Source organism: Rhamphochromis sp. 'chilingali' (genome assembly GCF_963969265.1).
Source record: "Rhamphochromis sp. 'chilingali' genome assembly, chromosome: 17".
In the NCBI taxonomy this organism is placed as follows: Eukaryota; Metazoa; Chordata; class Actinopteri; order Cichliformes; family Cichlidae; genus Rhamphochromis; species Rhamphochromis sp. 'chilingali'.
In genome coordinates, this window is record NC_137944.1 from 2,363,188 (window position 1) to 2,379,437 (window position 16,250).

The 16,250-nt window shown below is 40.8% G+C and overlaps 1 protein-coding gene across 2 annotated transcripts in view; it reads left to right on the forward strand.

Moving 5' to 3' along the window:
• thsd7aa (thrombospondin, type I, domain containing 7Aa) overlaps positions 1–16,250 on the forward strand; it is a 237,446-nt gene that overhangs the window by 128,372 nt on the left and 92,824 nt on the right. For both annotated transcript variants that reach the window (XR_013969369.1, XM_080863183.1), the window contains exons 11-13: positions 5,190–5,293; positions 13,748–13,942; positions 14,095–14,361. Coding sequence is in view for 1 of the 2 variants with exons in the window: in XM_080863183.1 (XP_080719309.1) it covers positions 5,190–5,293; positions 13,748–13,942; positions 14,095–14,361 (566 nt within the window). In the remaining variant the exon portion in view is untranslated. The remainder of the gene's footprint in view (positions 1–5,189; positions 5,294–13,747; positions 13,943–14,094; positions 14,362–16,250) is intronic.

The window sequence follows — 16,250 nt, forward strand, 5'->3', positions numbered from 1 at the left end:
TCTGCGATGCAAACAGTGCTCTTTATTTACAGTGAAAAACTGTAAACACAATAACTCCCCGTTGCTCCCTTGAACCCCGTGTGCGTGCTTCCCTCCGACGTCTGTGCTCGTGCTCGTGCTCCCCGCTGTTGTGTTTCCGCACACCCCGTGCGTGCTGCCTTTCTGGACCACTCTTCCTCCTGCAGGGAAACCATAGAGGCAGCCGTCAACACTAACCCTCGGCGGGCATATACGAACAACACAGACATATGCTGACACACTAACTTGGTACGATAACTCAATGATCCCGCATCGGTGGGAGCTCCAAGACTCTCCTAAGTAGCTCCCCCGACGAGCCCTGATCAGCGGCAGGTGTGTGGCTTCGGGTGTGGCCAGTCCCTCCGCAGGGCCACACCCCTCAGGCCTGCAGGTGGCCGAGCTCCATCCTCCAGGCACACCCGCAGACATACACACCCATACCTCGCCTAAACATATGAGTGGGACACAGACTAACACAGCACAGAGAAACACACATATGTACACGCACAGAGAAGGAGAAACGACACCAAAAATACATAATAATAATACGCAGGTCCATGACTGCCCAGGGATCCTGGGTCGCCCAGTCCCAGGACCCTGACAAGTTTTTAGGAAATCCTGATAATAATAATAAAACGATAAATGCATGAACTATTTTTTCAGTATAACTCTGAGAAAAGATGATTCTAATTTTACAGATACTCTGCAACGACGAGTGCAATATCTCCAAAATTAGAATCTAAAATTAGAAACACTCCAGCATAAGATAAGCATTTTTATTGTCAGTGTTGCAGAAGCAATGAATAATAGTGTAGCAGCATAAAGCCAAAATATTATTTACATTATATAAATATAATGTCAGAATCGACTCCAGCATCCCTTACAGTGCTGCAGAAGGTCAAGGTAATGCCAGCAAGTGTCTGTCATTTTTATGATCCAGTGCAAAAACCTAGAGGCCATCCAGGTCTTTATATCTTTAAGACATTCCTACAGTTTAACTATATTATGAACACAGGGATAACACACACATATTAATTAAAATGTCTCACACATGTCTCAGCCTCCACCACTCTCAGCACTGGAGCCCCCCAGGGGTGTGTTCTGAGCCCCCTGCTGTACTCTCTGTACACATATGACTGTGTGGCCACTACCAGCTCCACCACCATCATTAAGTTTGCTGACGACACCGTCGTGATGGGCCTGATCTCTGACAACAACGAGACGGCCTACCTGAAGGAGATTAGGAATCTGGAGAACTGGTGCCAGAGGAACAACCTCCTTCTAAACGTCAGTAAGACAAAGGAGCTGATAGTGGACTTCAGCACTAAGCAGGAGAGGAACTACCAGACCCCCGTCATCAACGAGTGCCCAGTGGAGAGAGTGGACAGCTTCAAATACCTCGGAGTTCACATCACGACCAGGAAGGCTAGGCAGCGCCTGTATCACCTACGACAACTGAGGAAGTTCAGGGTCTCTCCAAAGATCCTCAGGATTTTCTATACAGGTGCTGTGGAGATCGTGGTTTGGGAACAGCTGTGTGAAGGACCAAAAAGCTCTCCAGAGAGTGATCCGTACAGCAGAACGCTGCTGCAGGATTGCTCTCCCCCCGCTTCAGGACACCTACACCAGGAGATGCCGGACTAGAGCAGCGCAGATACTGAAGGACCCGTCCCATCCTGGCAACAAACTGTTCCAACTTCTGCAATCTGGTAGAAGGTTCAGCATCATCCGGGCAAGGACAGAGAGACTCAAGAGGAGCTTCTATCCCCAAGCCATCCGTGCCCTAAACACACACACCCGCCCTCTCACATCATCTATAATTGACTGAGTCAGGACTTCCAGACACTAAACCAAGGCACAATGTACATTTCAATTCCTTTAATTTTAAATATGTTTATATTGTCTATCCTGTAAAATAGTCAGATGTCTATTCATATTAATGTACAGAATTCACCTGCTTGCTGCTACTACTGCACATTCACCCAATGTATATACTAGAGATGGCACGATACCACTTTTTTATGTCCGATACCGATACCGATATCATAAATTTGGATATCTGCCGATACCGATATGAATCCGATATAGTGTTTTTTTAATCAACAAAACTGTTTTTTTTAAATATCTTGCTGCATTTTGTATAAGTTCATACTCAAGTTTAAAACAACAACTACACTAAAGCTATTCTGTTACACCTGTATGCAAAAAAAAATATTTCATAGTTCAGCAATACTGATCAATCTAATAAACTTAAACCTACACCATCCTCCCTATTCTGGTATTTTAAAGAGTACTTAGCGTAAATATTAAGCAACCCAACTAATAGGGTTCCAACTCCCAGCAACAACAAAAATAAATAAATAAAAAATAGGGAACCACCCCTCACGCTCCACCTCATGATGCTTAATCGACGTAATCAACCTTAATTTGATGCAGTGTGAAAAAAAAATGCACAGAAATCAATTATTTTTCAAGAAATATTAAATAGATTCAACATCTTTCTTCAACAAAATTGCAGACTGCACAGATGGTACCTTCCCAAAGGAAAAAGTACTATAGCTTACTAGGGTATATATATTAGACTTAATAGTCACTATATACAGTAATTGACTTCTATTCATTTTACATCAAATTAAAACTTTGGGTGTCAGATAATTATTTATTAAAAGCTTGACATTTTAAATGAGAATAAGAAAGAAAAGTATGTCTTTGTGCCCCCTTTTCCCTGTTAATGCCCTATCGGCCCCCCTGGCTAAACTTTGCTACATCCGCCCCTGCACAGTTACCAGCGTCAGCTACATAGAAAAAGATCCTCGAGTAGAAAGTAATATTAAATAAATTCTAACAACAGCTGATCAAGCTTAAACGTGCTGCTGTTGTTCAGCCGCTGGTTTCCTCTTTCTGGTGCAAAGTGGGCCAAAAGCAAACAAGAGAGACGGACTCGCAACAGAAAAGCCGATCAGCTGATCATTAAGCAGTTTCATGATTGAAGTAGCAGCAAGAGGAGGCAGTCGCTCCATATATCGCTCGTTAAGCTTAAGGCAGGAATGCTTTACAAACATTCAGAGATGGACTTACACACTTGCTTTACTTCTCTCGGGGATAACTTTGTCGGAGATGAAATGCCGGGTTGCTAGGGAAGCTCCACATGCTATCCAGACCACCGACAGGTCCCGCATGCCACAGCCGCTCTATCACGTGATGCATACTGCTCCGACGTGCTAACGTTCTGAGGCGAGTTACGGCGTGTTGCAAGTTTTGTGAGGTGCTTTCGTGATATTTAATGGATCGGATTACATGTTTTATTTTTCTCCGATATCCGATCCAGTAATTTAGGTCAGTATCGGACCGATACCGATACGTAATATCGGATCGGTCCATCTCTAGTATATACTACATATATATATATATATATATATAATGTTTTTCCTCTACACCCCCCCCCCCCAAGTTTTTTGCACATGTCGAGGAGCGTGTCAGGCTACATTTCACTGTGTGTTATACTTGTATAACTATGCATGTGACAAATAAAGAACCTTGACCTTGACCACGCAGGACCTGTCATGGTCCTGTCACATCAACACCGTGGTGAAAAAGGCTCGTCAGCGTCTCTACCACCTCAGACGCTTGAGAGACTTCCGACTGCCCTCCAAGGTGCTCAGGAACTTTTACTCGTGCACCATAGAGAGCATCCTGACGGGAAACATCTTAACCTGGTTCGGAAACAGCACCATGCAGGACAGACGAGCTCTACAGAGGGTTGTGCGGTCAGCTGAGCGCACCATCCGCTCCGAGCTCCCTGACCTGCACTCAATCTACAGCAGGCAGTGCTGGACCAAGGCCAGGAAGATCGCGAAGGACCTCAGCCATCCCAACAACAGACTGTTCTCTCTGTTGAGGTCAGGAAAGCGATTCCGCTCCCTGAAGACCAACACAGAGAGACTGAGGAGGAGCTTCTTCCCGCAGGCGATACGGTCTCTCAATCACACCACCACACAGTACTGACCCACACATACAGTTCTTACACACACACTGGACATTCTGGACATTGTTTTCACTTCATCACTTAAATCACTTTAAGCATATTTGCACTGCACAAGACATAATGTGGATTGCACAACACTGGTCACTATATTCTTCATTTCCAGTTAATACTTGTACAGCTGCTGTTATTGTGTGTATATTTATTTATATTTATATTTCTTCATACATTCTTATATAGTTTTATACTGTGTATTGTGTATTTTGTTGTACAGTTATTTTATTTTCAACTTTAATTTATATATTTTATCTTATTCTTTCCCAGTTAAATTTACCCTTCATTCTAATTTGTGTTGTACAGTTGTTTCATTTTTAACCTTAATTTTTTATATTTTATTCCTTCCTAGTTAAATTTACACTGTATAATTTTTCATATTTATTTTCTATCTTATTCATAGCCTTTTCCTTTTGTTTTCTTTAGGTCACGAGCAGTTGTCTAAGCATTTCACTGCATATCGTACTGTGTATGACTGTGTACCTGACAAATAAAATTTGAATTTGAATTTGATTTGATTTAAAAGGTGATTATCGTCTGCAAAGCAATGAAAATATATGCTGTGCCTTTGAATGATATTGCACAATCACAGAAATTAATCCACTGTCAGAGGCTACAAGAAGATGATTTGACCTTCACTAAAGCTGTTTCTGTACAGTTATGAATTCTGAATGAAACGCTTCAAATAAACTGTTCCTCTGCAGGTGAGCAGTTAACTGGTTTCATACTATTCTTTTATGAAAGTTTGAGATGAAAGGAAAGTTGGAGATTGGTGCAGCTAAGCCACCCGATGGCTTTTTAAGTCATGGATTAATTACTGCCACCGTAAAGGCTCGTGGTATGTAGCACATTAATATAGAAAGATTAATCATATTAATCTGATAACATGTATTATCTGATAATACAATATATTTAAAGCCAGTCTAATAAAGTTTGTTAATCCTAACTTCATGGTTATAATAAACAAGCTCCTTCACAAGTTAAAAAAAAAGTGGGGGGACTTTTTTCACTCAGTACCTGCCAAAAACTAATATGCAGTGCTGAATATGATGTTTTCTTGTGATGGCCAAATATGAACAAAGTAGACCAGTTCAATTTTCATTCAAGACTTCTCTTATAATGTGTTTTTTGACAGATGGAAAACTCATAAGTGGCGAAGATGTCAATTGGTTCCATGGTCTGTTCGTGAGGGCAGTCCTGGGAATCAAGAGCTCTGTGGGCTAGGTCTCCAGGTTCGAGGTGAGGACAATCTCACACACACACACACACACACACACACACACACACACACACACACACACACACACACACACACACACACACACACACACAGAGTAACGCGGTAAGGGACCAGAGTGCCTGACTGCAGCTTCACAGATAATGAGCTAATCAGGAGTGTTTAGACTATGGAGCCTGAGTGTGTGAATAAAACACAGGAAAAAGAAATAGAGCTCGATATATACATTTATATATACATATATATATACTATATATATTACTAAGTGTTTTATCCTATTGTAAAGTGTCCTTGGGTGACTTGAAAGGCGCTCATAAATAAAATTTATTATTATTATTATTATTAAACACCCAGCACGCCCCTGCGGGCGGTTTATCCTTCAAGCTCGGGTCCTCTACCAGAGGCCTGGGAGCTTGAGGGTCCTGCAGTATCTTAGCTGTTCCCAGGACTGCGCTCTTCTGGACAGAGATCTCCGACGTTGTTCCTGGGATCTGCTGGAGCCACTCGCCTAGCTTGGGAGTCACCGCACCTAGTGCTCCGATTACCACGGGGACCACCGTTACCTTCACCCTCCACATCCTCTCGAGCTCTTCTCTGAGCCCTTGGTATTTCTCCAGCTTCTCGTGTTCCTTCTTCCTGATATTGCTGTCATTCGGAACCGCTACATCGATCACTACGGCCGTCTTCTTCTGTTTGTCTACCACCACTATGTCCGGTTGGTTAGCCACCACCATTTTGTCCGTCTGTATCTGGAAGTCCCACAGGATCTTAGCTCGGTCATTCTCCACCACCCTTGGGGGCATCTCCCATTTTGACCTCGGGACTTCCAGGCACAGATGTTCCTGTACACTATGCCGGCCACTTGGTTATGGCGTTCCATGTATGCCTTGCCTGCTAGCATCTTGCACCCTGCTGTTATGTGCTGGATTGTCTCTGGGGCATCTTTACACAGCCTGCACCTGGGGTCTTGCCTGGTGTGATAGACCCCAGCCTCTATGGATCTTGTGCTCAGAGCTTGTTCTTGTGCTGCCATGATTAGTGCCTCTGTGCTGTCTTTCAGTCCAGCTTTGTCCAGCCACTGGTAGGATTTCTGGATATCAGCCACCTCCTCTATCTGCCGGTGGTACATACCGTGCAGGGGCCTGTCCTTCCATGATGGTTCCTCGTCTCCCTCCTCTTTCTTGGGTTTCTGCTGCCTGAGGTATTCACTGAGCACTCGGTCAGTTGGGGCCATCTTCCCAATGTATTCTTGGATGTTCGTTGTCTCATCCTGGACTGTGGTGCTGACACTCACCAGTACCCGGCCCCCTTCCTTCCGCTTAGCGTACAGCCTCAGGGTGCTGGACTTGGGGTGAAACCCTCCATGCATGGTAAGGAGCTTTCTTGTCTTTATGTCAGTGGCTTCTATCTCCTCCTTTGGCCAGCCTATTACCCCAGCAGGGTACCTGATCACGGGCAGGGCGTACGTGTTGATGGCCCGGATCTTGTTCTTACCATTCAGGTGACTCCTCAGGACTTGCCTGACCCTCTGCAGGTACTTGGTGGTTGCAGCCTTTCTAGCGGCCTCTTCATGGTTCCCATTTGCCTGCGGGATCCCTAGGTACTTGTAACTGTCCTCTATGTCTGCAATGTTGCCTTCTGGTAGTTCAATCCCCTCAGTTCTGACTACCTTCCCTCTCTTTGTTACCATCCGACTACACTTCTCCAGTCCGAACGACATTCCAATGTCATTGCTGTATAGCCTGGTAGTGTGGATCAGTGAATCGATGTCTCGTTCACTCTTGGCATACAGCTTGATGTCATCCATGTACAGGAGGTGTCTTATATATATATATATATATATATATATATATATATATATATATATATATATATTATGGTATTGAGGAATGTATACAGATGTACAACAAAATAAATATATGCATATATATCACACACAAAAATAATGGGCTGACCAGGGCTTTGATGGCGGGAGTATAACCTGACCTAAGCAAGGTCAAAAAACATAAATTATCATTCGATATTAAACTGAAACAGCGTTCTACTGTCATGATAAAACAAATAAATCCATAAATTACAAAGTCAAATCATTAATGCCATATTTCATACAATAACCAATAACCAAACAAATTACAACATCTAATTCTTATAATGATATTCATTCAAAATAATATAGAAAAACATTCACATGGGTCTCATCAAAGTAAAGTAAATTAGCAATAAAGCTAATAAACATTATCCAAGGTTAATTAAAGATTTACAAAACAGATTTAATTCTAGGTGTTGCGCAACAAGTTTCAATATTCTAAAATAAATTTAACGCAATTCAAAACTCCCATAGGCCATTTTGGCATTTAATCAGAGTAACAAAAGACATCCAAAACGAACAAAACTGAAATCAAATCACTCAACTCTTGAAACGTTAATTTAACATTCGGCCATAGTGGGAAAAAAACAAAAACAACAATATTCAATAAATGTAACCAGTAACTGCACTTAGTTGTCACCAGACTAGCGTTAGCTTACCGGTGTTTTAAATGCGCGACCGCGTTCCTCCGCCACTGCCTCGTTTGAGTTTAAATATAACGGTGTAGAGAAAGAGTTGAGCGCGCACAGGCAGAAATGTTAAGAGCGCGAGCAACACATTGCAAGCAAGCGCAAATGCAAAAACCGAGCGAGAGGTGCTGCTGTTGTGTGTGTGTGTGTGTGGATAATAGCAAACACTGAAATACATTTTTTGCAATTTTGTTCACTTTTCTTCGCTCAAAATACATTTCTTCTCAAAATGCAACTCGTGCACCTGCAATTTTTTTTTATGTGCGCTCAGAATAGTGGCACAAAAATAACACCATAGTAAATGGACTGATTCTTATATAGCGCTTTTCTACTCTCCTGGAGCACTCAAAGCACTTTATACAAGACTCCGCATTCACCCATGCACTGTTTTCTATGCCTTTCAGTGCTTTCTAATTAATTAACTAACATTCATACTTGATGGATGCATCGGAGAGTGAGTGGGGGTTAGTATCTTGCCCAAGGATTTTTGACATGCAGAGTGGGGGAGCCAGGGATCAAACCACCAACCTTCCAATCAGTAGATGGCCTGCTTTACCTCCTGAGCTACAGCCACCTCAAGTCTGGGTCATTTGCTCTGTCATCTCACCCCCCCAACATATATAATTAGCTTCACATAACAAATACTTTTCAAGATACTTGTTTTTCATTTGCAATTTGGTCCAGGCCTAAAGTCTGAGGCAATGTTTTAACATTTAACATTTTCATTGGCTTTTTTGTTTCTTTAAACAATCAAAGTGAATCACAATGTGTAATTTGAGACAGATCAAAAAAGTGTGCAACTATTGGGTAAATGAAATATGAAAAAATGTAGGCCATCCTCACCTGCCAGAGACAACTAGTGATAACTTCTGAATAGTATATAATATTAAACAGGTCACAATAAAATAATGTAAATTAAATCATGTAGAACTTTTTTTGCATGAAATTCTTTGGCACAAAAATTAAGAAAATAGTATTTTCATTAAACTTTTATTGTACTGTATTTTTCAGACCATAAGGCGCATCGGATTATAAGGCGCACTAAGCGAAACAAAACAGTCAAATAAGTCACACTTTACTCAACTCATTCTTCTTGCTTCCTCCACTTCCATACCATTGATTCATTAATGTTGAATTCTCTGGCTGCTGCTCTATTCCCATGTTGTTGCAGTATATTAATGACTAACCTCGTATTGTGGATGGATTATCTCAGTTGTTCTCCTGACTGAAGTTTGGTCTGTTTACAGCATCCTGCCATGCAATTGCATTTGTCCCTAACCATTGGGAACCCTCATGTTATCCAGTGGAAAAAAGTTAGCATTCATCCTCCAGTTTAACTGTGTTTATGCTATGCTAACATAGCTGTGTCGCTAGCCAACATATAGCACATCATTATATACCAGCTAGCCCAACTTCAGTAACCCTGCAAACGTCACTGCTGTTTAGTTTTCTGTCTTCATTTATATTGGAAGTGATAGCAGAGCTGTACGTTTGAATTTTTTCAGAAATCTCTCAGTCAAACATGCTATATCATGTTTAGGTGGAAGCTAGGGAGCGAACGTCCTGCTAACTTCTAATTCCGTTAAATTTAATAAATTCTGTTTTCATGGATGCCTAGATGTTAAACTTAATTGTTACACCTGGTAAAGCAGCAATGATGATCATTTTATTAAAGATGAAAGAATTTAGACAGTTTTTAACTCTCAGTGATGCTGCAGTGTTCGTTTGACTTTGGGACCTGAAGAGACGGAGTTTAGGACCCAGATTACTCCGCGAGGCTCCTGATCACTGTAGCCATTATGCTCTGAAAATCCATCAAGTGGTGCGGCTTCTTAGCTTACCAAAGTCGTATTAAAACATTTTTTGACAGATTTTTAAGTGCTGTGTACCACATAAAATCAGTTCGAGATCAGTAAGCACAACCAGAATTCATACATAAGGTGCACTGTTGATTTTTGAGGAAATTAAAGGATTTTAAGTGTGCCTTAGAGTGTGGAAAGTACGGTAGTTAGTAATTATCATTTTATAGTAGTGTGTATTCAAATATGGGAATTTTTAAGAGAGCTTGAATTTTTTTTTGTATTTTAGCCAATACTTAGAATCTTTTCTAAATTCCTTTTGATGAAAACAGAAGTGATGTAAGACAAGTAATAATTTCAGGCTTTTGTCTTTAATAGTTTTTGTCCCATTCATGTTCCAATATTGTCTCCGATTTCAATATGCCTGAAAATGAGTGGATAGACCATTTTTCTAAAAACATATATCTTGAAAAGTATTTGATATATGAAGCAAAAAATTCTCAGCAATAATAATTTGTCTCCAGACTTGGACAATCACATTTTTAAACAAATTGAATATGGCTAAGTAGAAAATATTCTAAAACAAATGCTGATTTGACCCAGGTCTCAGAAATAAACAATATGTTCATATTTAACATAATAATTTCATTTTTTCACCATGTGGAGATTCCAGAATTGTATTCTGTTTGGACACTTTACCAGTGTTTGGGATTTTCTGCTACAACTTGTCACATTTACTTGATCCAAGTTGAGTGAAAGATGGCATTATCTTAATTTTTGTGACTATTTTTTATGTTCAAAAAATATTCTACATGCTTTATTTGGCAGTATTGTTAAATTCAACTATATACCATTAAAAAGTGTCACTCGTGTGTGTGTGTGAAGTGTTTTATTAGGGTGTGCTCAACATTCACTTTGCACAAGGGCTTTCATTTATTTTTCAGATTTTAATTATTAGGCATGTTTTAATATATCTGTCCAAAGAAAACTTTCAGGCTGTTATCTTTAATAGATGTTGTAATATTCACGTTCAAACATTGCCTCAGATTTCAATGTGTGAAAAAATGGTCAAAGTAGGTCGGCAGGCAGTTTCACAAAAAATTATGTGCTGGACAGTATTTGATATATGAAGCCAAAATCTTGCAGCACCGGGCGATCGTGGCTCAAGAGTTGGGAGTTCGCCTTGTAATCGGAAGGTTGCCGGTTCGAGCCCCGGCTTGGACAGTCTCGGTTGTTGTGTCCCTGAGCAAGACACTTCACCCGTTGCCTACTGGTGGTGGTTAGAGGGCCCGGTGGCGCCAGTGTCCGGCAGCCTCGCCTCTGTCAGTGCGCCCCAGGGTGGCTGTGGCTACAATGTAGCTTGCTATCGCCAGTGTGTGAATGTGTGTGTGTGAATGGGTGGATGACTGGATATGTAAAGCGCTTTGGGGTCCTTAGGGACTAGTAAAGCGCTATATAAATACAGGCCATTTACCATTCTGTGTCCAGACTTTGTACCATAACATTTTTTTGCAAATTGGAAATGGTCACGCAGAAGGCCTGTGCTCATTTGAGATCCCTCTGTAACTTGTTATAATGGATGATGGTCAAAAGGTTCTAACACGTGAATGATGCAGTGAATAACGTTCAGGTTAGTTGATGTTTTCACTCAGGAGTGTGCCTCCTTTCAGCCCATCACAACAGCTGCACCATCATTTGCAAAGTCAGCAAACCTTGCTCATATTTTTTTTCAGAGACAGTCTTCATAACTGCATGTTGTGGCAGACAGCAGAGCTGTTCCATGACTGCAATTTAACAAGCTGAAAGAAGAAGCTGCAGAACTCACTTTTGTAGGGAATTCTGTGGTCAGTGATCAGGCAAGTGTTTGACACACAGTAGGAATAGTTATAGTATTTATTATGAGTCTCCTAATGCTCTGAATCCAGTTCTTTCTCATTCATTTAGTTGATTGTAGTTTTTCAGAAACAATGGTCATTAGTGGCTTACTGGAATATTGAAATGGAAATCGGATCTGGTGTCAGTGGCAGTGTCATCTGTCACTGGTGACGAGTTCTAATTATGAAAGTCAGTTTCCGATTTTAATTTTGTTGTAGACTGTTTTAAGATGCAAATCTTTTAAATCCCCACTGGAGACAAAAATAATAATTTAGTGGGGGAGGAGTGGATGGGCATGTAGACACTGATAAATGGAATCACAAAATAACATGTCATGGTCAGGGAAATGTTAAACATATATAAGCAAATGTTTAGCAATAATTAATCACTTCACTGGATTAATAATTAAATGTGTGAGCTCTCCTCTCTTGTCGCTGGTGGCAGGCACTAAAAAAGGAAAAAAAGAGTTCATCCACCTGATTACCTCCACCTAAGCCTCAGCCTCCTTGGCACTGCCCCTCAGACACCACACCCCTGCCACAAGGCCATTGCCAGTTTCCGGTTATCTTCACCCCGATCCTTGGGAGGTACCTGTAATGGTATACTCTGGCTCTCTTCCACAGCGTGTCTTTTGTCCTGTCTCCCCAACCAGTCATGGTAGATGGCCCCGCCCCTCCCTGAGCCTGGTTCTGCTGGAGGTTTCTTCCTGTTAAAAGGGAGTTTTTCCTTCCCACTGTTGCCAAAGTATTTGCTCATAGTGGGTCATATGATTGTTGGGTTTTTCTCTGTATGTATTATTTTATTGTAGGACTGTGCCTTGATGCAAATGATGTTGTGATTTGAGGCTGTATAAATAAAACTGAACTGAATTTAATTAAATTGATTAGTACAATACTACCCTTTTACTGTGCACCCTTTCACTTACATAAGGCATAACCACGTTGTGGATATTAAACAGAAGTAAACAGAGATAACCTTAAATAGGGACAATTTGAAAAAAAAAAGTTCTGCTATCAAATCATGCCCATCTTTATTTTTCTGTGACAGCTGGAAAGATAGTATATTGGGGTAGGTTTAAAAAGATTTTAGTTTGAATAAAACGATATTATTTCATAAAATCCTGAATCGATTTTTAAATATAAATGTATTTTGCCAGAAATGCCAGAATCTCAGGTTAAAGCTCACAAAACTGTGTCAACAACCACCAAACAGCTAAAACAGCAAATGATTAAAGAGCAGGTAAACGGATTCTGCACAAAGATGTAAACACAAAGCGTGGATCGTTCTCCCGACGGCACGTACACAGAAATGCCATCAGGTGCTGAAAGCAGACGTCTCATAGATTCTGAAGCTGCAGGTTTCATCACTCTGACCAAAATTCACTGAACCAGCAGCAAACGAAGATCCAAACTACGCTTCACGTTTGAGAAACATTGTCATAAATTACCTCTGACTTTGGCTTGTACTTCCTGCACAGCTCTCTCTCAGTGTACTCAGCGACCAGTTTACCATCAAAATTTCTGTTTTCTGCATTATTTGCTTGCTTCTTACACACCGGTCTACCGTTTTGTACAGCACCGTCGCCCGCAGTTTCTTGGTTGTTGTGGGGGGTTTTTTCAAAAATGACCTTGGACAAGAAAAGCCTCATTTCTGCTGTTCAGTACTGAAAAAAACTTTACAAATGATGCTAAATTGCAAAATGCTTAGCTGTGTCTCTAATCAGACCTCTATAACTTTGCTCTGCTTCACTTCAGCAGCATCAGGTAATGTTCATATGTTGATATTGTTCATGGTTTTCTTCCCTTTTTCTATCTACTGAAGATTATCTGCTATAAAACGCCAGGCTAGGAAAGTCTTCTTCATGTTGTTCTGAGTTTTATCCTCACTTACTTTGACACAGAGGCCTCTGATGTGATGCTCACACCTCTGATGAAGTCTCACAAGTGTCAGCGTTGTTTTTACACATAGATATAAAAACATGGACATATACTGATAAATGATCAGAATTATAATATTTCTGACTGACTGAGTCAAAATTGAACTGAATCTAATCAGTTACAGAAATCGAAATTGATACCCAACCCTGATAGTCTATATAGTACTCTAAATCTGATAATCAAATCCATTAGTGATTAGTTCACATTATCGGTTATACAAATGGTGTGCTATTACAAAAACAAAAGTCCATTTTTGCAGAACTCCATTCCTTTTTTTCCCCTTCTTTAGCTGTTTCATGCCGAAAGCAGGATGGTGGACAAGCAGACATTGAAGCTTGTCTTAAGTTTGCTAGCTCCATGCCATCTCTCACCCAACCCTGTCAGGTGCCCTGCCAGGAAGACTGTCAACTCAGCAGCTGGTCCAAGTTTTCTTCCTGTACAGCAGATTGTGTGGGTGTCAGAACCCGCAAAAGGATGCTAGTAGGTGAGTCGCCGACTTCCAGAAACTTTAGTGTTAGTTCAGCAGATGTAAAAACATATTGTTACTTTTCTGTGTGTGAAGGTCACCACATTGAACCCTTCACTAGTGGAAAATTCTTATAGATGATAACCGTTTATCTTTTGCTGTTTCTGCAGGGAGAAGTAGAAAGCATGACCAGTGTAAAAACAACCAGCTGTATCCCCTAAGTGAGACCCAGTACTGCCCATGTAATAAATACAATGCCCAGCCTGTAGGCAACTGGTCGGACTGTATCCTATCCGAGGGTGGTCGCATGGAGGGTCAGCTTGGCATGAAGATACAAGGTGACATCAAAGAGTGTGGCCAAGGGTACCGCTACCAAGCCATGGTGTGCTATGACCAAGACAACAGGATAGTGGAGACTTCTCGATGCAACAGCCACGGTGAGTTTTCTGTGACTGAATAACTAAATCTGATCCCAAGGCGTCACATTAACACCGTTCCCCGCAGAGCAGGGGTCTCAAACTTAAATGAGCTGTGGGCCACTGCTAACACTGTCATCTCTTTGGAGTGCCACTTTAGTGTTCAAGTAGTACAAAAAACTAACCAAACAAACAAGAAAACACCCACAAATATTTCTGAAAATGTAGATTTTTTTTAATTTCAAATATTATATAACAAGACAAAACTGCAAATGTGAACACAGTTTTTTTCCCTCCCTCTTAACAAACTGAAGCCTTTCATTGAACTACCAAATAAACACATTGGCCAGACACGTAACAGCACTTCTGCTATCATTTTATTGGTATTTAACAAAATAAAATGACAACTGAATGCTACTATCCACCTGTGCCTTAGAAATATGTGCAAAACATCACTGAATTGAAATGGATTTCACAGCTCTGGGGAAGAAGCTGTGTCTCAGTCTGGTATGTTCGTATAACGCTTTCCAGAAGGAAGCAGTATAAACAGTCCATTGCCAGTGTCAGTGGGGTCTGCAGCAATATGTCTGTCCCTTTCTTGGATCTGTCCAGCATACACTGAGTCCAGATGTGGAAGTGGACTTCCCACAATCCCTTGTGCTGTTTTCACCTCTGCTGCCGTCTCTACTTGACAGGGTTACAGCTAAATGTTAGCTGCAAGATATATATGTTTGCATCTGCTGATTATTCTAAAGACAATGTGATTAAGTGTTCAATCAGTGAAACTGTGTAAATTGTCTTGGTTGTCATATAGACAGCCTATGTTACTGATTTGCATGCTTATGTGACCTCTGTGTAGTGTCTTCTCTGGTCTGCATTCACAACAAAAAGGCAACAGGTTAGAATGCTTTCATTTATTGTCATGGGCAGTCAGCGTAAAGACCTCGCAGGAATCCTCCATTATTCTGAGGATTACATTTACACTTGCAGTGTGATCATATAGTGGTAAAATTATATAAACGAAATAGAAGAGCCTCAACACAATTAATCTGCATCTTAAATTTCCCAAATGAAAGGAACACAGAAATATATTTCAGACCTGTACATAAAACAATGAGTATTCTCTAAACAGTGTGGCACAGTCACATTCCTGCATTCACAACAAAAAGGCAACCAGTTAGGATGCTTTCATTTATTGTCGTGGGCAGTCAGCGTAAAGACCTAAATGGAAAAGCAACAACAGCGTTAGCTAACTATGCTCCCGTTTTTTTTTTCTTCCCAATAAAGAAATCTCACATAAATGTGCATCAATTCAACATAAGGACTGGAGAAATTACCCACAACAAATGATGTTTAAACAACAAAAATAATCGGGTCAGATTGTATTACTGTTACAACCTGCGATATGATTTTTCTTCCCCACGACATTTGCGCATTCCTTACTTTGCAGGAATCCTCCATTATTCTGAGGATTACCCAGAATCCCTTGCCCTTTGTGAATGTTGCAGGGTGACCTTTACAACAGTAAGTGGTGCCAATGTCCCATTTAGCGGGATTTAACTTCAACTCTATTTGACTATGTTACACTTACCTCACACAGTACTCTGCAATGAGAGTACTAACCGGTACCAGAAAGAGAAAGAAAGACTATATGTCTCCCATATTGGCTCCTATTCTTTAAATCCAGAGTAAATTTTAAAATGCTTCTCTCCAAATAGAAGGTCTTGAATAATCAGGCCAAGACCTCAAAGTGGCATATCACCCTAATAGAGCACTTAGTTTGAAATGGAGAGACCATACCTTATTGGAAAAGATAGAGAAAAGTAACCATCACAACACAACTTCACTACAACCTCGAAAGTACCTTGTTCTGACTTTATTAGATAGTGAAGTGAAGCAGGCAGCCAAAG